General features: G+C 37.2%; 1 protein-coding gene across 1 annotated transcript in view; it reads right to left on the bottom strand.

The window, feature by feature from the left end:
- LOC136038237 (serine/threonine-protein kinase PLK4-like) overlaps window positions 1–27,029 on the bottom strand; it is a 70,213-nt gene that overhangs the window by 9,640 nt on the left and 33,544 nt on the right. Inside the window, exons 8-11 of the mRNA XM_065721343.1 lie at window positions 21,525–22,916; window positions 16,558–16,816; window positions 14,728–14,858; window positions 5,189–5,353 (exon numbers count right to left, since the gene is read on the bottom strand). Coding sequence (XP_065577415.1) covers window positions 5,189–5,353; window positions 14,728–14,858; window positions 16,558–16,816; window positions 21,525–22,916 — 1,947 coding nt within the window. The remainder of the gene's footprint in view (window positions 1–5,188; window positions 5,354–14,727; window positions 14,859–16,557; window positions 16,817–21,524; window positions 22,917–27,029) is intronic.

Here is a 27,029-nt window from a genome sequence, read left to right on the forward strand (position 1 = left end):
AGTCTAAAAATTTGAAAACTATTTTTTGAGAAGATAAACGTCGAGATCCAAAGAAGAAAATCTTAAAAAACAACGGATCTATAGCCATTAAAAAGAGAGAAAAAAACAACCATTTTCGCCTGTACACAATACGGCGCCCTTAGGACTGAAAAAGAAAGAGTCTAAACCACAAACAACTTATAGAAAGGAAGGGATCTGAAATCAAAAAAGGACAAATAGATAAAATCAAGCTGACATACAAAATTGTTACTCTGTCATTAAACCACGAAAGTAGAATATACTAAAGTACTAAAAGAAGTATAAAAGAATATAACAATATAAAATATAAAAGAACTAAAAAAGAATATATTAAAAGAAGTAGTACTTCTGGACTCTTTACAAAGACAAACAACTTATAAAAAAGGAAGAGATCGGAAATCAAAAAAGGACAAAAAGGAAAGATCAAGCTAATATACAAAATTGTTTCTCTGTCATTAAACTACGAAAGTAGAATATACTAAAATGGTAATTTTTCAAAGACCACACAGTCTTTCTATGACAAACAAACAAAAGTTCAAATAGGGGCAATTCCTTTTATTAGACAGTGAAAACCGATACAAACAATTCTGGATATTTCAACCAGATACATCAATGATCATCATCAGCAGATAAACTAAAGTATTACAATTAATACGAACTATATGTAACTCCACCTCGGTCCAACTGATGTTTGACTGCGACAGTCCCAAGCCTGTGTAAAGGTGGAGGGTTGGCAGTGGGTTTGCACCCCACTCCTGTGATCTGAAGGGGAGACTTGACAGAGAAACCTAACTACAACCGAAATATCCAAAGAAAAGAATACTGGACCGATCTCAAAGACAGCGACCAATGCGTTCCCCCGGACAAGATTTTTAAATGCGAAACAAAAACTAAAAATTGGACTTTGGAATGTGCGACTACTCGCACAAGATTCCAAGCCGGAACAATTGGAGATAAAAATGACACGATACAATGTAGACATTTTTGCTTTGTCATAAGTTCGATGGCTTAGAAATGGTAGAGAGAGGTTACCTGGAGGGTCCACGATAATGTACAGTGGACCTGAAAAGAAACAAGAACATGGAGCAGTTATTATTCTTTCGGGAAAAACTTCCAAACACATCGTTAATTGGAAACCTATAAACCCCAGACTGATACATACATACATATATATATATATATATATATATATATATATATATATATATATATATATATATATATATATATATATATATATATATATATATATATATATATCATGAAAAGAGAAATCAACAATGCAACAGCACAAACACATAAAAAAAAAAAGAGACAGAAGGAGAAAAGGAAGACTGTTTTCCTAAATTAGTGATTAATATAGACCAGCACTTGAATGAGGCCTTAACCCTACTCATCCATACAATCACATAGGTCAAACAGCATAGCCAAACACAATCAACCATAAAGAATAATCCATGGACAGGCAGTCATGTCGTCAATAAGTATAAGTCGTCATTTACCAAACAATAGAAAAAACAATAAAGACAAATAATTCAGAGGCAACAACCCAACACAAGGGCTCATCAGGAGAATACACTGGCCTATAGGGTTTCGCCACTTTAAATTCTCTACCCAGCCAAGTGTTGTGGCTACCATCGAATATCTATGGCATCACCGTGTCAGGTATCACCCCCAAAATACATGCCTATGAAAAAAAAAACAAAAAACAGCAAATGTAAAACAACCAAGTAACACCAAAACAAGCTTATCCTGTTAATTTATCCCTCTTTTTAGCAACAATAGGTAAACTAAATATGATAAAATTTACCAAATCACAAATATTAACACATTGCAAAAAAAATAAAAAAATAATGAATTAAACAATTATAGAATTCATCTTTACCATGTGGCTATTTTTAAAAAAAATCCAATCTATTAGAAACACAATTCAAAATAAATGGCGCTGCATCATCATTTGTCGAACCTCCGAAATTAGTTGAAGAGCTTGCATAGCTGAAACTAATTGCTTGTTAAACACCCAAAAGTGATGCAGGAGATGAAATACAGGAAGAATTCTACAATCACTTAAATGTTACAATAAAGTTAACACCATTGCATGATATCATATGCTTGACATATGATTTTAATGCCAAGGTTGGAAACGACCAAACGCATTGCCCTGCAACCATGGGAAATGAAGACCTTGGCACCAGAAATGAAAATGGAGACTGCTGATAACCTGTGCACTATCAAATGACCTTATCATCGGCGACAAATTTTTCAAGCACAAAGACATCCACAAATATACATGGACGTCTCCAGACAGAGTGACAAAAAACCAGATTGATCATATACTTATAAGCAGAAAATGGCGAACGAATCTCCAAGATGTTTGCTCATTCAGAGATGAAGATAAAAGCTCTGATCATTCAATTATGATAGGAACGATCAAAATCAAGCTGAAAGCCCCGAAAAAAAGGGTGCCTCCGCAAAAACCACAATTTGGACTCGGAAAAACTGTCAGATAGGGATATCAAAAGAATTCATCAAAGAGCTGTCTTAACAGATTCGAACTCCTACAATCCCTTGAAGAAATGGTTGAGGAATGTGGGGGAAAATCGAAGAAAATTATAATGGAGCTGCTAAACTAGTCCTTGGTTTCAAGAAAAGACCAAAAGACCAATGGCCGTTGGATTAAACGTGGATATTGAAAAAGGCAAACAGACGAAACTTCTTCTTCTTCCTAACAGCATTGCTGAGAATCGTGTTCAGCACCCTGACACACCAATATCATGGACAAGATGGTGAAAAAAGTGCTAGGAAGGACAAACGTAACCATCTTGAGAAGAAAGCGGAATTAGCTGAAGAAGCTGTAAGAAGAGGAGACTCGAAGACTGTATACCGTTAAGCCAACAAAATCGTTGGAAACGTCAGACTATGGAAGGTCCTATACGAGAACCGAGTGGAGGTCTTGCAACAAATCCAAAAGATATGAGCAAAGTCTGGGTAGACTATTTTCGGACACTTTTAAACCGTCCTCCCTCTAGAGCCACCAACGATCCCTGATACACCGATACTAAACCTTCAAATCAACATAGACTTCCCGGATACCACAGAGATTTATATAGTGGCAAAACGACTGAAAAATTGACGATCCCCAGGCAAAGACAGAATTACAGCAGAAATGCTTAAGACTACTGTCATCCCTTACATGACCTTGTGGATCAAATTCTTCAAGACAATGTGGGAATCGGAAAAAGTGTCTAAAGATTGAACTAGAAGAGCCCTGGTAAAATTTTTCAAAAAAGGAGATGCCACAAGTGTAAAACTGGCGTGGTATCCACCTCCTTTCAATCCCAGGAAAGTTGTTCGCTCTCATAATCCTCAACATAATAAAATCACATCTTGATAGACACCTACACGAGCAACAACACGGCTTACGCCCAAACCGCTCCTGTAATGACCTCATATTTGTCCTCAAATTGCTGCTGGAAGCAACCAATGAGGGAAGAAGGAAATTGTACCTTGTGTTCATACATTTTGAGAAAGCTTTTGATTCAGTAGATAGAATCAAAGTAGATAGAATCATCCTTGTTGTAGACTACATCTTAAGTAAATGTGAGGGATATGAAATTGATATTGGTGAGCTGGCCAGACTTGTAGATCTCGATTTGGCTGACGATATAAACCTTCTTGAAACATGTAAACTGAGACTGTAGACCTTTATAAATAGTGTTAGAGATGCAACAGACCGATTTAGACTAAAAATCAACAAATAAAACAAAAAGCAAGGCTACCAGTGGATCCCCTCTTGCTATTAAGTGTGGAGATGACCACATACAACAGGTGGTCGAGTTCAGATACCTTGACAGTACAGTCGAAAAAACTGGTCCAAACGCAAGAGAAGTCCAACTTAGGTTGAGACAAGCACACGGGGCATTTAACCGTCTCAGACGAGTTTAAAAATCTCAAACATACTCTCTGAGGCTAAAACCACAACTATTCCAAAGCAATGTTCTGTCAGCACTGCTTTATGAATCTGACACCTGGCACCTTAACCAGCAATAAGAGAAAAAATTACAATCATTCGAAAAAACTTGCCAAAAAAGAATTCTAAATATAAACTGGACCCAGAGGGTAAAAAATGGCACCATCGGGCAACAGGTCCAGCTAACTTTAATAACAGACATTAACCGTCAACATAGGTGGCGTTATTTAGGGCATGTCATGAGGACGGGCAGTAATTGATCGTCGCATTCCATCCTCTTCTAGCAACCAGAAGGTGTAAGACGAGGCCGTTCTAGAAACACCCAAAGACGTTCATACAGATGAGGCCTGTCAAATATACATGCGTCCCTAGAGCCTGAAGACGCACTAGCTGCAGCAGGCCTCCAAGATGACTGGAAACTTTTCGTGGATGCCCTGGGTGCCTCTGGAGGCCCAGGAGGAACTAATTTCTAGGGTGATATTTATACAGAATAAAATAATTATCTCTGGGTTACAGATAATTTCTAGTTCATTGGCTGGGAAGGGTCATTAACAGAGTTTGTTGAAAAATAAAATATAAGTTTAAAAATTTAGGCAATATTAAAGAACTCAAGACTTTGAATGAACCCTGTTAATGACCCTTCTCAGCCAATGTACCGGAAATTTACGGGACCTGAAAGTAATTATATTATCTCGTATAAATATAGTTTCTTTTAAGCGTAATACTTTAGTTTATATACTGATAATCACTGATGTATGTGGGCAAAATATCCAGAATTTCTTCTGTCTGTTTTTCACTGTCTAATAAATGGACTTGTCCCTATTTGAACTTCTGTTTGTTCGACATGCTGCAATTGTATGAGCCGCTTGTATGTGAAATGTTACATCAACTGGGGTCATTCCATTTCAACATGGACTAGCAGAGCAATTATAATTAAACAAGTTAATAGCTTACTCTAAACTTAAATAAGTTAGACTAAAAAATCTTACTCTTTTTCTTAACGCTACGATCATATTCTTTACTGCTATATGGGATTTGCAACGGCTACTAGATGAGGTGGGGGAGGGTCAATATGCCATTATTAAGATTTTTAGGATGGATTTGGCCTTGTTGCTGCCTTTCTACATTTTTTAAATTCGTCACACAACTAAAAAGCCCAGTTACAAAAACGTAAGGAAAACTTAAGTTAAATGTACTTGCCATAGCTGATGAGACTGTTGGACTCTGATTTTCCTTGTTCTCAGTCAACAGCCCAGAATTTTGAGATGGCTTTCTTCCAAAAATCACAGGGAAAAGTTGTAGTTCAGGGTTTCGACCTGCTACTTCCTCCAAAACGTTCTCATATTGCTTGCACTTCTCATGGCACTATGAAATAACAAGAAACTAATGGGGCATGTAAAAAACGTTCATAGTCCTAGTAAAACTGTGTTTCAATTGCCTTTTTCAGGTGAAGTTGGACAAAGGCCAAGACCAATCATTGCATACCTAAATGGGTGGTATCTGAGCCGCCTTATTAGGATGCAATCTGATTGGTTATATAATTTTACACCACTATATTTTATCGAACGTTAAACACCATACGCAAAACAAATGTAACAAGACATAGTACTGTTCACATCAACCCATCCATCGAATTCGTTCATTATGAGAACGGCTAAATAATCGGTTCATTATCGACTGTATATACTAATATATATATAATTAGAATACATCTTATTGTTTTGCTATTGTCCAAACCGTTGGCTTTTGTGTGTTTTGAAGGAAATTTGTATCTTAGAATATAGCCAATCTAGTTTGAATATAGCAATCTAGAAATCTAGAAACCAGAATATAGAATCTAGACATTTGCACTGGCTTCTGATTAATGGATAATTATTCTAGACTTGGCCTGTTTTTTTCGGGGAGGGAAGGCTTTTGTGGGCTGAAAAACCTCTTCCTGGCTATGTTATCTATTATGGGTTGCCTCCCCGTAGAAACATTGCAAAAATATATAAGGAGTCAAAGGTAATAGGCTAGAGACTATCTGTAGAGGATTTCGACTCCTGTTGATAGACCAAGATGGGTCCAGGAATGCACGAAGCCTCCATTTAATTGGAGGTGCCAGGGATTTCTTGCTGTCCAGTTATAAGCTGGATTAAGCGATTTGTGTATACTTGAGAAGAAGTGTTAATCCCCATCCTGCACTGATTCTGGGACCATAGCTTTTCCCGAGACCACAATAATTTCAATGATTTAAAGAATATGAAAATTTCAACTGTGAATATTATAACATTAAAAACAACTATCGTACTTAGATCTTGACTGACGAATTCAGATGCTTCGAACTGGACTTATTATGATTGTCAGAAAATCATATCCCAGGGGAAGGAAAAATGAAATTAGGTGATTTAGAATTTAGTTACTAGTGTAGGAAGGATTGGGTGCATAAGCAGAGAGTAAGGCTTAAGATGAATAAGGAAACTGCTAAGTCTTGTGCAGGTTGAGAAGGTATTAATAATAGAATGCTAGTGGCTCATTTTATGACTAAAATGTGCAGGGTATATGCCTGCAGGGTATATATGCAGTAGTATATGCCTCTGTAGAACCGGCTTATGGAGATAGTAGACTCAGATGAACATTAATTACAGCTACAGGAAAAAATAAACAAGGTTCCAGGTAGAAATATGGTATTTTCATTAGGAGATTTTAATGTCCAGGTCGACAGAAAAAGAAATAGATGGCATACAAGTGTAGGTAAATTTGGTGTAGGAAAAGGAAACAACAGTGGTTATAGATAGCTTCAATTTTGTAGGTATAACAATTTAGCTATAACTAATACGATATTTGGTCATAGCCCATATGTTAGCAAGGTATTCACATTATGCTAATACACCTAAACCTGTTGTTTATATTATTGTAAACCAAAGACTGGCAGGATCGGTACAAGCTAATAGGGTATACGTATATGTTACAAATGTTAAAATTAAAGATCGCCATCTAATAGGGTCTTAAGTCTAGGGCTAACCTAAAGCTGAAATTTAGGAAGGATAACTACCCTCCGGGAAGCTATGAGGTTTGGTAGACTTCAGGATGGGAATATGAGAGAAATTTTACAGGAACGTTGAATACTAAACTGGAGGGTTTAAACCATGAAAAAAATTTTTGGAAAAAAGTATGTGAGATCACTGATGGTGTAACAGGGGAGAAAGTTTGAAACGCAACTAGATGTATTATTGAAAATGCTTTAAACTTAATAGAGAGGAGGAGGAACTTGTACAAGAAATATTTGAGCGTTAGATCATATGAAAACAATATAAATGTAAACAAAGTGGAGAAAGCACTAAAACATGCATTAAAGAGGTGTGAAGTGGAGACCATAGATAAAATTGCCCAAAATCTGGAACATGCAGCCAGACAGCATAATAATAAAATATAGCACTGGTATGTCGATAAATTGAGAGGAAACAGTCAATCCGGACATGTCCCCATTCAAGATAGGAACGGGGCGACAATCAGCAATAACGAGAGTTAAAAAGAGATAAACATAACATTTTGAGAATGAGCTAAACCACAATAGAGTTACAGGAAAAGATATAGTAGAGAATGAAAAAGTTTGTGACACTTTGGATGAGAATAAAGATTTGCAAGGATGAATTAGTGACGGTACTCAAACGATAAAAAATAGTAAACCCCAGGTGTTGATAGTGTGATAAATGAGTTTTATAAACATGGTGGTTATGGAGCTGAGGACAAGTTAGTAAAGATTGCGAACACGATTTTTAAAAAAGGGGAAGTGTCTAGCGATTTTAGGACAACTTTAATTAAAAAACCCTAAAAGAAATGTGATAAGAGTGACTGTGGTAATTATAGAGGCATTGACATGGTTTCTTTAGGAAGCAAATTACTTGGCAATATGAGCGTATTATTCAGCTGATAAAAGAGCTTTAGCAAAGGTCCTATCCTTGTGTGATACGCCAGATAAATAAATACCTTAAAGTGATTAACAAAATCCGTTCGTCCTCAGACGAGGCGGTCTTCATCATCAGACGAGTTCATGATGAAGGATTTAAAAGAATTAAGAATTACGTATATTTTAATACATAGATAGTGCATACAGTCTAATGCATATTTAGTGCTTAGCAGATCCATTCATTTTTTGTTTTTCCTTAGTTCAGTTTTATTTCAGAGATCAATGAGAAAAAACTGTTATGTGGCGTACTTAAGGTAAGATTAATTTAGGTTATTAATTTGATATATTTAAGAAATTGAGTTTAATGGAATACCAGAGTATTATATCAATAGCAAGCCGAGCATTATTTTAATTATTTGTTGTCCTTTATTAATATAATGAGGGTAATTTATATATTAGTGCGGTGTTAATTTTCTAGTTAGCAAGTACGGCAAGTATCTATATACGTATATTTAAGAATTTTCTTTGCTTTTTTTGAATGGTTGAAAAGAATAAAACACAAATATGACTTTTTTTTACATCTTTTCGTCTTGGATGGCAAGTAGTACGTCTATCTACTAACAATTATACCAGATTGGGATGGAAACTCCATTTTATACCTTAAAATGGTGGTTCGTTTTACAGAAATAGTAGGAGGAAAATAAGTATTGACCGGGAAAAATTGATACAGAAATGGTTTCTCGACCCTCCGAACAGGAAAAAGAAGCTTAGCAATATATCAAAATTTAAACCTCTAGTTCGATCTAAAATTGTTTTTTTACGTTTTTTTTTATTTATTTGCTAAAAACCGAGAAAAATTTAAAAAAAATATGTAAAAACTAAGTGTTTCACACATCTTGTGTTTCACATATGTTTCACATATGGTCAACTTTTGACTCTGAATTCATTTCTGGTGTTCATCTCACCGCCTGGCCAAAGGAAAACTACTTATTAGCAAACAAACATATTTCTAAAAGAAAATAAGCTGTAAATTTTCAGAAAACTGCTACTACCGTCTGTCAGGGTCTATTTGGTAATGTACAAAAATAGGTTCAAAAGCAAAAAACGAATTAACAGGAGCGACAAAACACCTCAGTGCCCTAGACTTTTTAGAACAAAGTACGTTGTAGCTTAGACGAAAAGCTTTTATCTTATTAACAAAATGTATAAAAATTGCACTTCATCTAAATGTAGGAACTAAATTTGTCATCATCACAGTGAACTTTTATTCTTCCTCACTAAGTTCGTCTTGAAACTTAGAATCGTCGCCTGAATTCCTGATACAGGTAAGGCAGACTACGGTACACTCAAGCCGTTTTTCTTACAGGTACACTTACTATACCAACCGTCAATACGACAAGAGCATTTAATAATTTTCAGCAGCTGAGACGGAGCGGCAGGAAGATCTATTTTCATTGGCGCAAAAACTTCATTATCTTGCAGTTTCCATCCTAAGTTTATAGGGTCTACTGGGTTCCTGAGCCAGACTTGAACTTAACAGTAGACTCGTACGGAGTGGTACTCCGCTGCTGCCTGAGTCAGTGGCAGCTCTTGCGGATGCACGAAACTACTGGCAGTGCTCACTTTTCTGTGAAAGATTGCCTTTCTGGCAGTGTCAAGGATTGAAATATCAAGGTAACCGTAGAGTACCAACAAGACCCGCTCTCTTGCTCCCACAATATCGTCAATCGATGCGAACCTGTCACCAAACACAGAAGCGCCGTCCCTAAAACTCTTGTCTGTAAGTAGCAGCTAAACGGCTCTGCTCTTTCCTATTCCATAAAGGTGAGAGTTTGTGTCACAACCAAGCATGGCGTGACAGAGCAGCATCAGATGGCTGGCATCTGTTCCAAGCTTTTGTTTTATCTCACCAATATCCCAAGCTGAACTGGCACTACTAAACTTAGCTTCAGGTGAGAAATATAAACGCCCAGAGCACGAGTCTGATCGACTGATCAGAAGAATTAAAATATCAGTATCATCAGCAACCACGATGGTATCTGTAACACGAGCAGCTTCTACTGCTTTTTCTGCAATTAGAACTTCAGCGTCTCCTTCCGAGTGGAAAATTTGCAAATTGATGGCATCCAAATGGTTGCCAAGAAAATTCAGGAAACATGCTTTGTTCGCTTTGCACGAAAGAAACTCTTCCTTTTTCATGCAGAAGGTCATCTCTTCGATGAAAAAGACCTGGCGACCAACCATACTTCCTCGACGTAAATGGGTAGCATCTTTGATTTCTAGACCCCCTTCACAGCCATCAAAGAGAACAATAGCACTAGTACACCTTGCGTGTTTGTAGTGAATGAGCTTGAAAGATCGCGTTTGCACGTTCGGGCTTATTTGCTTTTCTTATTAAGCCTTTGCTTCCAAAGAGAGAAGGAGTAATCGTACTAAGTTCGCACTTGAAGTATCCTTTTTGAAGGTCAGTTCGCTGGGCCACTATTATAAATCACTCGACGAGGAGCGCCAGATCTATGTACACTACCCACGGATGACCCCGCCCATTTGGCATTCAGACAGGTTACTTGGTTTTTTTTTTCTTGAAGACTTGCTCCTTCAAGGTTTTTCCCGTCATCTCATTAGGATCAAATTTCCAGCCGCATCAGCCTCGTCAACATTAACATCTGAGGAAGAAGTTATGCCGTTGACAATGTTTCTATGCTAATCGTCTCCACTGAGCGGGGAAGATTCTCCAAAGCATCCAGCGATCTTCTGGGTGTCGTCAAAGTCACGCTCCTTTCTCCTGGAACTCATGTCGCGATGCTGTTTCTCCATCAAGAGGTCGATCTCAAGGCATGTTGGTCTTGAAAGTACCTAAATGGGTCTTTGTCACCCCACCTCAAGTCGTAGGACCACCCGATGTCTTTAGGCTTCGCATGTGCTCTTTTTCGATGACAAGATATGCCGAGAGCCCAGCCCAGCGTAGCTTTGATCTTTTAATGGTATGAACTCCGCGTTCAAATGCTTTGGAGATTTCTGAGTAACTGGTTTGGATCTTAGCCATCTCTTGCTGGTATATCTAGACAGACATGACATAGAGGTTATGTCCAGATGCTGCTAAAAACGGAAGCATCTCTACTGCAGCTTGTAAGTGCAGATCCCACAGGCGCAGTCTCTCGGCACGTATGTATTTGAGCAGCAGTCCAACCATATCAAGAAACTGAAACCAGAGCTTTGCCGTTCTCTGAGACAGCAGGTCTTAGCGTTGCTGCTTGAAAAAGTTATCCAGTTGCTTGAGTTGGAGTTTCTAACTGAGATCTTCGGGTGGGAGGTATCCGTCTAGGACGTCATTGAAGACAGAAGACATGTCTAAAAAGCCAAGATTGCTTGCTTGTCTTCGCGGAGATGGGCATATATGGCCGAGCTCACGAGAATATGAGCACGAATAGCTCTGGAAATTCCTTTTCCAGAGAGAATGTGCGGTCCTGCACCAGGTGCATATAAAAAAAAGGTAAAGGATACGGCATTAGACTTTACAGTCCGTACCGGCGGTGCTGATCTCCGTTTCTTGGCCCTTCAGCCAGGAAGTGCAATGGGGGGTTCCAAGACCTCTTTCAGACCGGAACTTTGCAAGAGGTGTCCTATGCATCCGACAAAACTCATCATCAAATGGAAACCACCCGGTTTGAGAGCAATACTAATCAGCTCATTCGTGGTGTCGGACTTAAGGATCTTCACTGACTTCCACCAGAGCGGCTGATCAAATGTGAGAACTGGTGTGAATCCGTATATTCTCTCTTGCCAAGCATCAAAGCGCAAGGTTGAGTAAAGGAAGGATCCATTTACACGGGAGATCAATCATGGGCAAAAACAAGATTCTTACCTTATTGCGAAGGTTTCCAGTTTCATTGTGAATTTTGTTAGAGAAAACTGACTACATGAAACGAGCTCGACCTTGGAAAGTTCAAGAACCCGGTGGCTAACCACAGCTCATCGAATGAGGCATACCGGTCGTTAAAAGTTCTGTCAGGAATCTTCTCATATTGCACCTTTGAAAGCACCGCCTCACTAATGCGGTAAGGGTGGATGGGAATTTTTCTTTTTTGAGATTCTTCATTTAATGAAATTTTAGCTCTCGGAATGAACGGTCGGCTGTTACTGAGAGGTGGTGTGACTGTTACTAGTAGATGCATCCCACGGAAAGTGTTTCTTCCGTCCATCGTGCATACATCGTAATCTGCATTGTCAGCTACATGCTGCACAGCATGTGTGGAGGCGAATCCCAGAAGGCTAGATTTGTCATGGACTGATGCACAACGTTTAAATTTCTGGACCTCAGCGTAGGATGAGCAGAATCCATGGATGTGTAAAGTGTCGATAAGGAATCTGGACTTGAAACGGTGATCCAGTTGCACTGCTGAGGCTAGTTGCAGCGGGTTCTATCAAACAGTTCTTCTGAGAACACCATCAGGCTACCAGGTAGAGAGTCTTTCAGCTGCTTTGCCAGCTGAAAATAACTGCTTTGCTTTCATATTTGATTCCTTCTGTACTGGCAGTCCTTTCATATCACTCTTGAGAATTTTGGCTGTTAATCTAATAAGCTTGATTTTCTCACTCTCTTTGTTATCAGTTTTTTCAAAGTAATAAAAATCCTGGAGTATCTAGGATATTTTTTCTTTGAATGTCACCACGTCAGCCTTCCCGTCAATAGTTGCAAATATCAGCTGGTCTTTGAAACATTCCAGGAGCTTGCTCTTCAAGTACTTTTTACAGTACGGTTCAAGGCCAGTTCCATTCAAAGAATTTTTGCAACAAGCTCACTGACAATAAGCTGTTCTTCGTCATTTTCTTTCGAAAAAATCGAGCAGCCTCAAAAACGCCTGACATCTTTCATTGTGTCCTGACCCTTTTTGGACGTTTTTTTATATCTGGTTCGATATCTTCAAGTATTTCAGGGAGTTTTTGCGTCATAAATCTGGGTGGAATACTCTTCTTTGATCGAAACATAGAAGAACAGGCTGCATGGTAAATAGGGTCAACTGCGTGCAGGTCCGACACTGTACATATTCGGTGGAAAACGTTATTGGCCCAATCATCCCCTTAGTTTTTGCATGCTACTTTTATACTTTCTTCAATGTCTTTGGTCCGACCCTTGTACCACTCATGACCTTTTCTGTGGTTAGTGTTAACATTTATCCTTGTAGCGCAGAAAAAGCAACACTCTTGGAAATTGAAACTGGGAGTCCGTGATCCCAGTACCACTTTTTCTGCGTCCGTCCTTTCTGACAAGGCTCGTCTTCTATCATTATCAATTTTTGACAGGTATATTTTGTTTGTGAAAGTATTTCTGCAAGCAACATGAACTTGGTTCCCAGCCTGGACAGACATGCTAGTACTTCACGTTTATCCAGCTTGGTTAATCGCTAGAGCTCCTTTCTCTGCCAGTACCAACGATTCTGAGCTGTCTATTGGTCGCTCCCACAAAGGGCACAAGGCGTCGGTACTGTCTACCATCTAGAAGCAAGAATTGGGGATTAGTAGACTGTCAGTGAATACGTTACAAGAAAAATTATGACCTGAATCGGACAATCTGCAGCCAAGTCCCAATAAAATCGAGCAAAAAACCTCCCACGGATAACCCTCGTTAGCTTCCTTCGCCAAAACCCCAACGTGAACGGTAAGTTTTTTGCGGGCGATAGTACTCTCACTTGCACTAAATATTAAAAGGGTACAATTACTTCTGCGAAAGTGACGGGAGGCTTTTTGGCGGGCGTTAGTACCCTCACTTCCACTAAAAAATCTCCATTCAGGGCAGCTACGTCTAGCGTGCTGCATTAAGCCGGCATGTTGGCTCTACTTAACTTTAGTCAGGTAGATGGCGCTGACAAAGTATGTGTCGAAGAAAGAAGTAGGAAGAGCGTAAAGTTGCTTTACTTTCTGCATTTCCTTCTTTCAATTCATTCCTATTCCGTAGTAGTTACGTAACGAAAACAATGACAAGATTGAAAAATCCATCTGCGCAGTTTTTTTGTGGATAGGTAGGTCTGCAAGGCTGAGCACAAAAAAATACTTTGAAAAGAGAGTAAAAGATCAATGCATGGTTGTAGCAGAAGCTGAATATCAGAAGGGGATCTTTAAGCGTCTGTAGTAATAGATATTTATTCGAAAATTGCTATTTGTGGAGAATGGTGAAAATGAATCGAAAATTTGTGCTCATCTTCGAAAAATACCCTATGAACATAGGTCACTTGTGTTTTTTTTTTTTTTTCATATGTCTCTTTAACTTGAAAAACAAAAAAGTAAAAACAATAAAATGACAAAAGGTGACGTTTATGTTATATTCACTGTAATAAAATCATTTCTTGAAAAGGAAACCATTAACTGGCTTCTTTTCTTTTCATCGTTCCTCATTCTTGGATTCTGAAAAAAAAGCGAAAAAAAAACCCAGAAAAACGCGATGGAGATTTTATTTTTAATATATTGTAGAAGTCTCTTTTCTGAACGAAGTTGTGCAAAAATAATTTCTGTGTCAATTTTTTCCTGGTTCGACCATTTTTTTTCCATATCTCTCTACTACTAAAAGACACACAGAGAGAGATACAGAGAGTACGAGAGAGGGGTGAGGGGGAGGGACAAAACGATAGATAGAGAGAGGCATAGAGATTTGATAAGCAACTACCCTGATTAGCTAACAAAGTAAACAAAGTTGAAATCAATTACAAAGGATTTAGCTGACACACCCACCTGAAAATACATGGAAAATATAATGCAAAGGTAAATATGTTATAAAGGAATTACGTAATATAAGGAAGTATAGAAATGGAATACAGAAAATATATAACATATAGAAAAAAGTCAAAACACTTGCCTCCACATAATGTTCATACGATACAAGTATCTCACCCGACAACTTGGATGGATCATTCTCAGGAAGTAACTTTGGGGAATGGCCCGGCTCTGTTAAGCTTAATCCAGAGTTACTTTTTAAAATCCTAGAACCTAGAGAAAAAAGTAGAAAAACTATAAGTGAAGATGTCAAACTTTCATCGCTAAAAAATTAAAACAAATATATACATTATATTAAATATAATATACAATTAAATTACATAATTCACGATAATTAAGTTACAACAAATTACGGCAAATTAAATATTATATATAAAATGGAAAAGTATACAATTAGCAGAAGTAAATATTAATCAAATATGAATAATAAAATATACGTTAACCCTGCAAAACTGCATTTTGATCATTTTGAATGTTCATTTTGTCATTGAGAGCAGCCAAATTCTCAGTCTCCTTGGATCTGCTGATGACACTGGATAAAACACTAGATGTCTCTTCAAACACACTGTTTGAGCGAAGAGGCGGTTTTAGGGGGGGGGAACTTGCCCCAGGCTCAGAAATTATCAAATAAATAATCTTACTGTTATTATTGTTTTATGATTTTTAAAAATTTATTAAAATAAAGTAGAGGGCGCAGTATAAGCAAAGGGAATCCGAAATTTCTGTTTTTCCTACATGTTCATCACCATTTCTTGAAAATATAAGTAAGAAGGCCGAATTAGATCAATTTTAATGCTTTTAGTGGTATTTTGAATTCAAATTTTGTTAATAAATGAGAATTCTGTTAAAATTTGGCCCACAAATTTTTGGCAGTCAGGGGGGGGGGGAATGTTGCTGATTAAGATTTTACCCCAGGCACAACAGAGGCCAGAATTACCGCTGTGCTCTAATTCTCTCTAAACAAAGTAACTTCAAACTACAATTATCAAATCTATCATTCGCTTTTTGTCTTATTGCAGAATTGAAGACATTATCAATTTTTTGATAAGCCGATGGTTACCAGCTGCCTCGTAACCAAATAATCACTATTTAATCATCTAATAGCTTACAATAATGAGCTTTAAGTAGAGGAACTCATGTGAACAGTAACCAAAATATATAAAAATGGTAGCAATATGTATATCAAGAGAATTGGCTTTTGTAGTGATTCCAAATTATATAAAATTTGTCAAGCTTAAAACTACTTCACAAAAGTTAAGAGCCTGTTTAAATTCAACCTTTTAAAAGAGGAGACAATACCTAAGAAGAGGAGTAATCTTGATGAAAATTGTATCTTCCAATTCAGTAAATAAAATTAAATAAAAGTAAATAAATAAATAAAATTGTATCATCCAAAAACCAAAATAAAGAGATTTAACACCATTTATCTACAAAAATGCGAAATTTGGTATTCTGCTCGATAAAGATGGTCGCGAATGAGTGTTCCCTTGTTTGTTTTTCTGCTGGGATGATTGCATCAAACCAGTAGCCGAAGAGTATGGGAAGACGGTTCATTCGAACAGAAATTGGATGTTCTAGCGTCTTTTAGTTGCACTGCAACAGAGCAATGGATGATGAAGGGGCAGCCGGTAGCGATTTTAGGCTTCATAATCGGGGCGGGGCAATGTATACCCTAGGTGTATAAAAATATAAAGTAAACAGAGAAACTTAAGGGGTAGCTGCCTCTTTTGCCCAGACCAAAAACTGCTACTGGAGGTAGCCCCCTCCCCCCAAATATACGGAATAATTTTCCTTTCCTAAAATTGAAATATTGAAGCCTTAAGAATGCAGAAAAATAACATCGCCAAACCTTACAGAGGGAACATAAACATTCACAGGACACTACAGAGAAAAAAATAATATAAATTCTTACCATTATAAAAATTAACTTCAAAATCGTTATTAGGACTATTTTCCATTAAACAGCATTTGGCCATTGAGCTATAATAGGTAACTTTTGGCGTTTTGGCTTTAACAAGCTGAACAAAGCGGTTGGCATACTCATATTTCTTCCAAAAACGTTGAGGTAAGTTTTCATAAGAGTGAATGAAGTCAGCACCACCTGATGGTAAAAGAGGAGGAGTCTCAGATACAGGGATCCCTCTACTTCCGTTTGGCTGGTAAATAGCAACCTAGATTATAAAATAGAATAGGAGAATAATATTCGAGAGTACCCTCTACTTTCGAATATGCCACTTGCTAACCGTTCTCTATTTTCGTATATATTCGTACAGTTCGTGGTAACGAACTGTAGTGAGGAGCGACCCGGCTCAATAGTAAACGAAACTCTAAAAAACAGAACTTCGATGCTAAAAGATACATCAAAAAAATCGGATTTTAATGCTGATTTTAAATATATAAGTTTCATCAAATTTAGTTTTTGTCATCAAAAGTTACGAGCCGGAGAAAATTTGCCTTATTTTCGAAAATAGGGGGAAACACCCCCTAAAAGTCACAGAATCTTAATGAAAATCACACCATCGCATTCAGCGTATCAGAGAACCCTATAGAAAAAATTTCAAGGTCCAATCTACAAAAATGTGGAATTTCGTATTTTTTTTGCCAGAAGACAGATCACGGGTGCGTGTTTATTTGTTTGTTTTTTTTTTTCCCAGGGGTCATCGTATCGATCAAGTGGTCCTAGAATGTTGCAAGAGGGCTCATTCTGACGGGAGTGGAAAGTTCTAGGGCCATTTTTCAAGTGACCAAAGAAATTGGAGGGCACCTAGGCCCCCTCCCATGCTCTGGGAAGTGTACGGACATTTTCAGGGGGATTTTTTGGTTTGGGTGTGGGGTTGAGGGGAGGGGGCTATGTGGGAGGATCTTTCCTTGGAGGAATATTTCATGGGGGAAGAGATATTCAATGAAAAGGGCACAGGATTTTCTAGCATTACTATTAAAAAAAGAAAACAATGAAAATATAAACATGAAAAAGTTTTTCAATTGAAAGTAAGGAGTAGCATAAAAACTTAAAACGAACAGAGATTATTACGCATATGAGGGGTTCTAAAAACACTTTAGCATAAAGAGCGAGGTATTTAGGAGGAGATAAATACTTCGCTCTTTATGCTAAAGTATTTTTATTAATTTCAACTATTTATTCTACGGTCTTTCTGATTCAGGGGTCATTCTTAAAGAATTGGGACAAAACTTAAGATTTAGTACGAAGAGCGAGGTATTAACGAGGGTACAAACCCCCTCATATATATAATTAAAAATATAAGAACATAAAAGTTTTTTACGTAAGTGAATTCTTAAGTTACGTATATTTTTTACTAATAAAAACGTTCGTTAAAAATTAAAAGTTCTAGTTGCCTTTTTAAGTAACCGAAAAATTGGAGGGCAATTAGGCCTCCTTCCCCATCCCTTATTTCTCAAAATCGTCTGATCAAAACTAAGAGAAAGCCATTTAGCCAAAAGAAGAATTAATATACAAATTTCATTTTAATAATTGATGTACGGAGAGCCAAGATCAAACATGCATTAATTAAAAAACGTTCAGAAATTAAATAAATAAAAAAACTAGTTTTTTTAACTGAAAGTAAGGAGCGACATTAAAACTTAAAACGAACAGAAATTACTTCGTACATGAAAGGCCTGCTTCCTCATCAACGCCCCACTCTTTACGCTAAAGTTTTTTACTGTTTTAAAAAGTAGAATTAAGAGAAAGGGTCAAACTTTAGCGTAAAGAGCGGAGCGTTGATGAGGAAGTACGAAGTAACCCTTTCATGTACGAAGTAATTTCTGTTCGTTTTAAGTTTTAATGTCGCTCCTTACTTTCAGCTAAAAAACTAGTTTTTTTATTTAATTTTAATCAAGAATCCAAAGAAAATTTAGTGTTAAACAAACTAATTACAAGCTTTCAGTGAAAACACAGGAAAGCCCTTAAATATGTCTTGTTAACTTAACTATGAAAAATTAGAAAAAAAATTAGGTATTTGTAACTTACGAACGGGTGATCAGATTTTAATGAAATTTGATATTTAGAACGCTCTTATTTTAATTCCCGACCAGATCCGGTGACATTGGAGGGGGTGGTTGGAGGGAGAAACCGGAAATCTTGGAAAACGTGAAAATTGAGGTATCTTTATCTTACGAATAGTTGATCGGATCTTAATGAAACTTGATATACAGAAAGATCTTATGTCTCATTTTCAATACGAATCGGATTCGGGGACACAGGGGGTCGGAGGGGTCCAATCATTCTTGTTACTCTTAAAAGGGCACCAAACACTTGCGCAGCAACTGGAGTGCAAGAGGGATGATTCCCCCTTTATATATCTAGTAAAAACAATTGAAACAAGTAAAAACAAAGTGAAAACATTTTAAATATTTCGTTTTTAATAAATTGCAAATTGTGTTCTGGTCTTGAGAAGACACGGGGGTGGTCAGCCCTATTCATGTTAATTTTTGCCCGTTTTGAGTTTGACTCGGTAATTTATTGTATGATTTAAATAAACAAAATACGTTTAAAATGTTTTGACATTTATAACTTTAATAAATTAAAAATTATTACAACTTTAAGGAATATATATCAATATATGCATACTAACCTGACAATCCACAGCCATTTTTTTCAGTACGGGAATTTTTTTTTCAGTAAGGGAAAATACGAGGCTTGGAGGGGTGGGTGTTATCCACCCTCCGATCACTCTGAATCTAAAAAATAAAGGTACTAAAACTTCTGATTACCAATCCAAAGAGCCCCCTCCGAAATTTATACGATCATTCTTTCTATATTTACCTTATATGCCCTCAGGGCATAATTTACTTTACCCCGAGTGCTGGTGGGTGGGGATGTCATCTTTAAAGAAATGATTTCCGGTCTTTTCAATTACGTTGAACAAAATGACTATCTCAAAATTTTCATTGGGTATTTGGGGAAATGACTGGCGAGGGAGGGGGGTTAGTTGCCCTCCAATCACTTTCGACTATTAAAAAAGGGCACTGGCCATTTCAATTTCCAATCGAACGAGGTGTTTTCGATGTTCTACGACAACAGATGGCCATCTCAAAATTTATATCAGATACACTTCGATAAATATACGATGTTTGGTGGGGGGTACCACCCTCCTATCACTCTGAGTCTTTAAAAAGGGCGCTAGAACTTCTGATTACAAATATAATTAGCTCCTCCAAAGTTTACACGATCACCCTTTCTATATATACATTACAGGCTCCCAGGGCATTACGTATAATCCTTGCCCTGAGGACTGTGGGGGGTTGTCATCCTCAAAGACATAATTTCCGGAACTTTCAATTACGTTGAGCAGATACTTATCTCAAAATTTTTATTGGATGTTTTTGGGGAAACGGTGGGCTTGGGAAGGGGGTTAGTTGCCCATCAATCACTTTCGACTATCAAAAAGGGCACTGGTCCTTTCAATTTCCAATCGAACGAGCTGTTTTCGAAATTTCTACGACAACAAGTAGCCATCTCAAAATTAAAATCAGATGCATTTTGAGAAAATACGAGGTGTGGGAGAGGGGGGTATCTACCCTCCGATAACTCTGAATCTCAAAAAGAGCAATAGAACATCTGATTGCTAATCCAGAGTGCCCCCTCCAAAGGTTATACGATCACCCTTTCTATATATATACCTTATATGCCGCCAGGGCATAACTTACAACCCTTGCCCTGAGGGCTCTGGGAGAGGGTGTCATCCTTAAATACATAATTTCCGGACCTTTCAATCACGTTGAATAAAATGGCTATCTAAAAATTTGGATTGAAGGGGTTTGGGGAAATGGTGGTCGTGGGAGGGGGGTTAGTTACCCTCCAATTACTTTTGACTATTAAAAATGGCACTAACCCTTTCAATTTCCAATCGAATGAGCTCTTTTTGAAGTTTCTAAGACAACAAATGGTCGTCTCACAATTTCTATCAGATGCATTTCGGGACGATACAATGTATACAAGGTATGGGGAACATACAATACAAGGTATGGGGGGGGGGGTATCCAAGCTCCGATCACTCTGAATCTTAAAAAAGGCACTGGAACTTCTAACTACCAATCGAATGATCCCCCTCCGATAGTTTAGAGCAGAGGAAGATCGCGCGAAGCTGTTTCTGAAAGAGCGCCAACAAAGTAACTTGGGCCCCAGCCCTTTCAGTTCTCAATCCAATGATCTCTTTTCGAACAAATCATTCGACTAGGAGTTCCCCGGTCTTCAAAAAAAAAAAAAAAAAAAAAAAAAAAAAAAAAAAAAAAAAAAAAAAAAAAAAAAAAAAAAAAAGTCAACGTCAAAATAACAAACAAATACAGCTAACAAACAAAAGCAGCCAACACTGAAAAAATTTAACAAATAAAAGTTTATGCCAGGTCCGTTGAGTCTAGCAAAAACAAATGCTACAGTAAAGGTTATTTCCAAGAGACTAACAAAAGGGGGAGAATGGGTTTAATCCCATACAAAAATCTAAAAACATACTTTATCATACTTTAATCATACTCTTTTTAACCCTTATACCACCCCCTTTCTATTCTTGTCTTGGGCTATAATAAAAGAAAGATTAAAATGGCAAAGTGTCGTTTTGCGGAAGAAGGATATTTAAAAGAAGAAAAGATTTAAAGGAAATACGAGCTACATGGAAGAGAGTAAAAAGTAAAGCTTTGAACAGTTTAGAGCAGAGAAAGAGCAAGCGAAGCTGTTTCTGAAAGAACGCCAACAAAGTAACTTGGAGTAGCAATGAAGCGTTATCAGTTCAAGTAGTTAGGGCAATACCTCATCTCAATTGTAACAAAAAGTAAAGTTTATCAGGCTTTTGATCAGTGACCCTTTAAAGTAAGCCCAGACAAAACAGAACTAAATCGCATCAAGTCTTAGTGCTATTAACTTACCCTTAGTCCGTCGTCGGAAATTCTACAAACATCAACGATTCTTTCCAAACCCTTCTTAGATTTGATAAATTCTAAGCACACTTCACCGTTTTCCAGTATTTGCATCACCACATTCTTAGTTCTTTGTCTAGTGGCCTTAAGCCTAGCTGTATTTAAAGGGGGGAAGTTCAAACCTTCTTTACTGGTTTTCAACACTTCCCCGTCTCTTTGTTGAGCCCTATGGGGTATAGTTTCAACAGCCGCTGGAGCAGAGTGGTTAGACAAGTGAGAAGAGAGTGGCACACCATATGGTTCATGAAGCAATTTATGTTGTGTTTGACATGCACAAGCACTGAAATGAGCACAAGACACTGGGCAGTTCATATAATGGCTACAGTTTATTTTTTGCCCACCGGACTGAAATGGTAAATCACCGGGACAACTTAAATGAGATGACATTGTTGGATGTGGGGCATGAATGCGGTGTAATGGTGCTGCGGCACAACGGATAAAATCCTGCCTTCTTCCAGAAGTCTGATCATCCGCCATGTGAGTGGATAGATCTTTTTGAAAATAATCAATAGAATTAGATCTTAGTGGAGAGTTCATCTGCACTGGAGCTATTTTGGATTCAACCGACTGAGTGCGCAGGCGATCTGTAACTGTTTTTAGGTCTCGTGGTTGATTTTTATACCTTACTTCTCTGTCTAAACTCCTCGGTCGAAGATAATCTTTTTCCCTTGGATATGACCTATTTCTCTTCTCAATTTTCTCAAGATTTTCACAACTTCTCAAAGGACTGTCATATCGCCCAGAATAGTTTATGCCATCGTTACTATTGAAATCAGAAGTTTCTCTTAAATGTTTTTGCCTGAATTCATTGTCTGTGGTTCGTCCACGATTGTCTTGTCTAAAGTTCTCTTGCAATCTACCTCTTTGATTGTACTCATTTTTCCAGTCAGACAAACTTTCAGTATTGTGCGCACGCTCGCAATCACCACTTTCATAACCCAATTTTAGTTCTGATACGATCACACCGTCCACGTTATCATTTTTGGAATAAAAATCATGTCTTTTTTCATAATTTTTATTAGCACTGGGCTCCAGCAAATATTTTTTAAATTTTGTCGAATCGCCACTACCATGATTAACTAAAACATTATCCCCACAAAATCTTTCCTTGCTTTCTTCAAACGAGTTGAACCTCGACAAACCCTCACGAATAGGAGCTAAAGGCTCACGAATTTTAGTTGATGCTGAATGGGATCTTCTCAATATATTTCTCTCATGGTTAAATAGAGACGGGTCAAAATCTTTTGTGAATCGAGAGTTAGGCTGATTTTTTGAACTTCCTGATGCGTCAGATACTGTCGTCATTGTATACATTCCGCTATCTGATGAGGAAAATGAAGCCTAAAAAAATATAAGGAATTATATATATATATATATATATATATATATATATATATATATATATATATATATATATATATATATATATATATATATATATATATATATATATAGACTGAGCAATGAGCAATCTCTGCATAACTGATATAGACTGAAACAAACTTATAGATTGTAAAAGATATTAGACTAATTTCTAAAAATTCCAAATGTATCAGATAGATCGTAGCCCCACTCTTATTTTTTGTAATCTCTGTTCGTCTTAAGTTTCAGTGGCTAATTCATTTTAATTTCTGTGCCCTTTGGTTTCATATATTCTTTTATATATATTCTTTCATAGCAATTTTTGTTCGTCTAAGGTTTGACTTATTACATGACTGTTTCTGCTCGTCTTAGGTTTTAATATGACTTTTCAGTTTTCCTTGAATTTACTCTCATGGAAAATATTTTTTTCTAATTATTAAAAAAGAAAATATGTTTTTTTCCAGATTTTTGTTTTTCGTTTCGGACATTTAACAGATGGTGTTGTTTTATTTATAGTCAGTTATGATTTTATGTTTTTTGGGAAGAATTATGAGAGAATATTGACTGATGTATTGAATATATTGATTGATGAGTCAATTTTGTATAAGGTGTTCAAGTACCCAGCCACTACAATATTTTTCTTTTTCTTTTTTTTAAGTAATTATGCAGGCTGATGAGGATTTGAAGGTTTTTTTCAAGATGTGATATACAAGTATAAGTTTCACTTCGGGTAATTGTTTATTAATTCTTTTGTTGATAAAATCGTATAACTAGTATCATTATAACTATTATTTCTACAATTTTATTAATGATTTTATTGGTATAGATTACACCCACAAGGTTTATGTCTTGGACCCACGAAGTGGGTTCGAGGCATAGATTTTACGAATATATGATGTACAATGATATAAGCAAAATATAGTCCTGAGAAGGCGCAATGGGTTTGAGATTAACTTGGTAATACGAGACCCAGACAAGGAATCCCGCTGTAGCATCACACTACAAGGTCAACGCAGGGATCTTATCAGTAAAAAATAGTCCAAAGATCATAGGCAGCGAAATTGCGCTGCCTAAGTAGAGTGATGTGGACACAATGTTTTTTTTTTCTGTTTTATATCAAGGCGCTTCGTATAGAACGAATTGTCGTAGAAACTTCGAAAAGGACTGATTCGATTGGAAATTGCAAGTTCAATTGCCCCTTCTAATAATCAAAAGTAATTGGAGGGCAAACAGCCCCCCCCCTCCCACACACCCATCATTTCCTCCAATACATATAATCAAAATTTTGAGATTGTGGACAGCGGAGTTGAAACGTGTAGTAATTGTGTCTTTAAAGATTACCCCCCCCCCCCCGAAAGCGCTTGGGATAAAGGTTGTAAGTTATACCCCGGGGAGATACAAGGTTTTTTATGGAAAGAGTGGTCACATAAACTTCAGAGAAGGGTAATTGAATTAGAAATCGAAAGTTATAGTGCCCTTTTTAATAATCGAATGTGACTATAGGGCAAACAGTCCCTTGGCTCCTTACCCATCATTTCTCCAAACACATCTAATTAAAATTTTGAGATAGCCGTTTTGTTAAGCATATTTGAAAGGTCCATTTATTATGACTTTGGGGATGACAGCTCCCCCCTCCACGGCCCTCAGGGCAAGGGCTGTAAGTTATATTAGTTGCCCATTGCTAACATTTAAGGTTTTTATGGAAAGGGTGGTCGTATAAACTTCAGATGTGGCTCATCCAATTGGAAATGAGAAGTCCAAGTGTCATTTTTAAGAGTCAAAAGTGGTAGAAGTGCAACTAGCTCCACCCCATGTTTTCTTTTCCCCAAATGTATACAATAGTAACTTTCAGCCCCATTTTGTTCATTTTTGTTCAAATTTGTTCTAAAGATCATATAAAAAGGCCTCTGGGGTTGAAATAGCCCCTGGACCTGGGGACAAGAGTTTTAAGTTATGCCCCGAAGGCTTACAAGGTTTTTATGGACTGGGTGCTCGTATAAACTTTGAATAGGGCTTGTAATATTTGCTCTTTTTAAGATTCAATAGTGAATTGAGGGCAACCGGCTCCCTTCCCACAACCATGATTTTCCAAAAAAAAACATCAAATCAAAATACGTCTACTTTCTTCAGCATTTTTGAAAGATCATGTAATTATGCCTTTAGGGACGTCGACCGTACTCATAGCTTCCAGAACAAGGGCAGTAAGTTAGGCAATTCATTCACTGTTTACATAGAGAACATGTTATTGAGAAAGGTATGCAAGATTAACCTTTACTTTCTAAAAAGACAAAGGGCATTCAAAGGGAAGATTGAGGGGAGTGTTGAACTTAATCAAAGCATATTGTATGTATACCGACTGTCAAAAGGGCGTAACCCAAGAATGACTGAGTATATTAATTTGAAACTTTCAGGAAATGATAAGGGAGATGATCAATTGACCAAAAAGGTAAAGTTTGTACTCTCCTACTACTAAATATATCACCACTACTACTGCTTTCTCTATTACTACTAAAACTACAGTACTGCATTTAAAACACTAAGAGGAAATTTGAACTAAATCAAAAGACACTATGTGCATGCAAATTGTCAAAACAGCGTATCTCAAGAACGGATTTGAGCATTAAGCAGTAACTTTCAGAAAATGCTTAAAGGGGAAAAACAATTGTTCAAAAGGCAATATATCCATGCTACTACTAAAGCTACCGCTGCTACTTTTACTACCACTACTTCTGCAGCTACTTCAACTACTAACTATATTGCAACCACTTTTAAGGCTAAGAGCATTAAAATGAGAATCCCAAAAGTATATAAATGTACAGATTATCAAAAGGATATATCAACAATATGATATCAACGACTAATTGTATTAAGTTGAAGTTTCCAGAACCTGATGAGAATAATGTTCTAATCACCAAAAGGCAACACATATACTACCACCACAGTTGCCACTACAGTTACTGTATTAACAGTTGCACAGTTGCCACTACCACTACAGTTACTGTATTAATTTTTTGGCCATCAGGTCTCTAAAGTTGTTGGCTCGCCATGGAATCCCTGCCAACACCTCCTACGCATATATTTCTCTTTTATTCGTTCCACACTTAAATACTGTTGCCCTGTATGGCATTTCGGGCTGACTAGGGAACAGTCGGACCGGGTTGAGAGGGTGCAATACCGTGCCCTCCTAGTAATCTCAAAAGCCCCAAAAGTACCGAAAATATCCCTCCTTAATCAGTTTCAACTTCAAACCCTTCAATCTCGTCGTTTAAAACTCGCCCTATTCTTTGGCAATAAAATCCTGTCCAGCCCTATACACCGAAATAACCTCCCGCCTCAACATCAACCAGCACGGGTAAGGCCACTCAGGGCCGTTGCAGAGCCTGTACCGAAACTTCAACCTGTGACTGTGTCACATGCTCGTTATGAGCTTAGTTTTGTGCCCTCGTTTGTTAAGTTGTTTAATGCTGGGTCGACTTTTTAATCCGGATTATTGTTGTTAATTGTATATATTATAATTTTTTGTATACTTGTCGACTTATTTTCGTGTGTATTTGACAACTATTGTTGTTAATTTTATATATTACAATTTTGTGAATGTTAATTTTGACTTGTCGACGGATTTTTGTGTGTACATGACAATAAAAACTAACAATCGGCTCTGTCCGTCGCTTGTTTTTTTAAATAAAATGAATTTGAATTGAATTAATGACGCTAAGGGTATTAAGGTGAAACTTTTAGAGAACGTTTAGAGGAGTATCAATTAAACGAGAAAACTACACTCAGGCGTGTTTTTGAAAGGGATATGGGCAATATCATAGGCAGTAACGCTCTATACTAACTAGAGATAATATTGAAACTTTTGAAGGAGCTAATTCGTTTCAAGATTAAAGTTCTAGTACCCTTTTTGATCACACCCAAACACATCCAAAAAATTCTGAGACAGTAATTTTGTTCATCAAAGAACAGTCCAGCAGCTATGTCTCTTGGAGTATTGGTTATGGCAACCCACACAATTACGAAACTAGCCCATTATGCTTTAAAAATAAATCAAAAGGCACTGTGTGTATGATTGCCAATAAAACACCTCAACAA

The sequence above is a fragment of the Artemia franciscana genome, chromosome 17, assembly GCF_032884065.1.
Source record: "Artemia franciscana chromosome 17, ASM3288406v1, whole genome shotgun sequence".
Classification (NCBI taxonomy): domain Eukaryota; kingdom Metazoa; phylum Arthropoda; class Branchiopoda; order Anostraca; family Artemiidae; genus Artemia; species Artemia franciscana.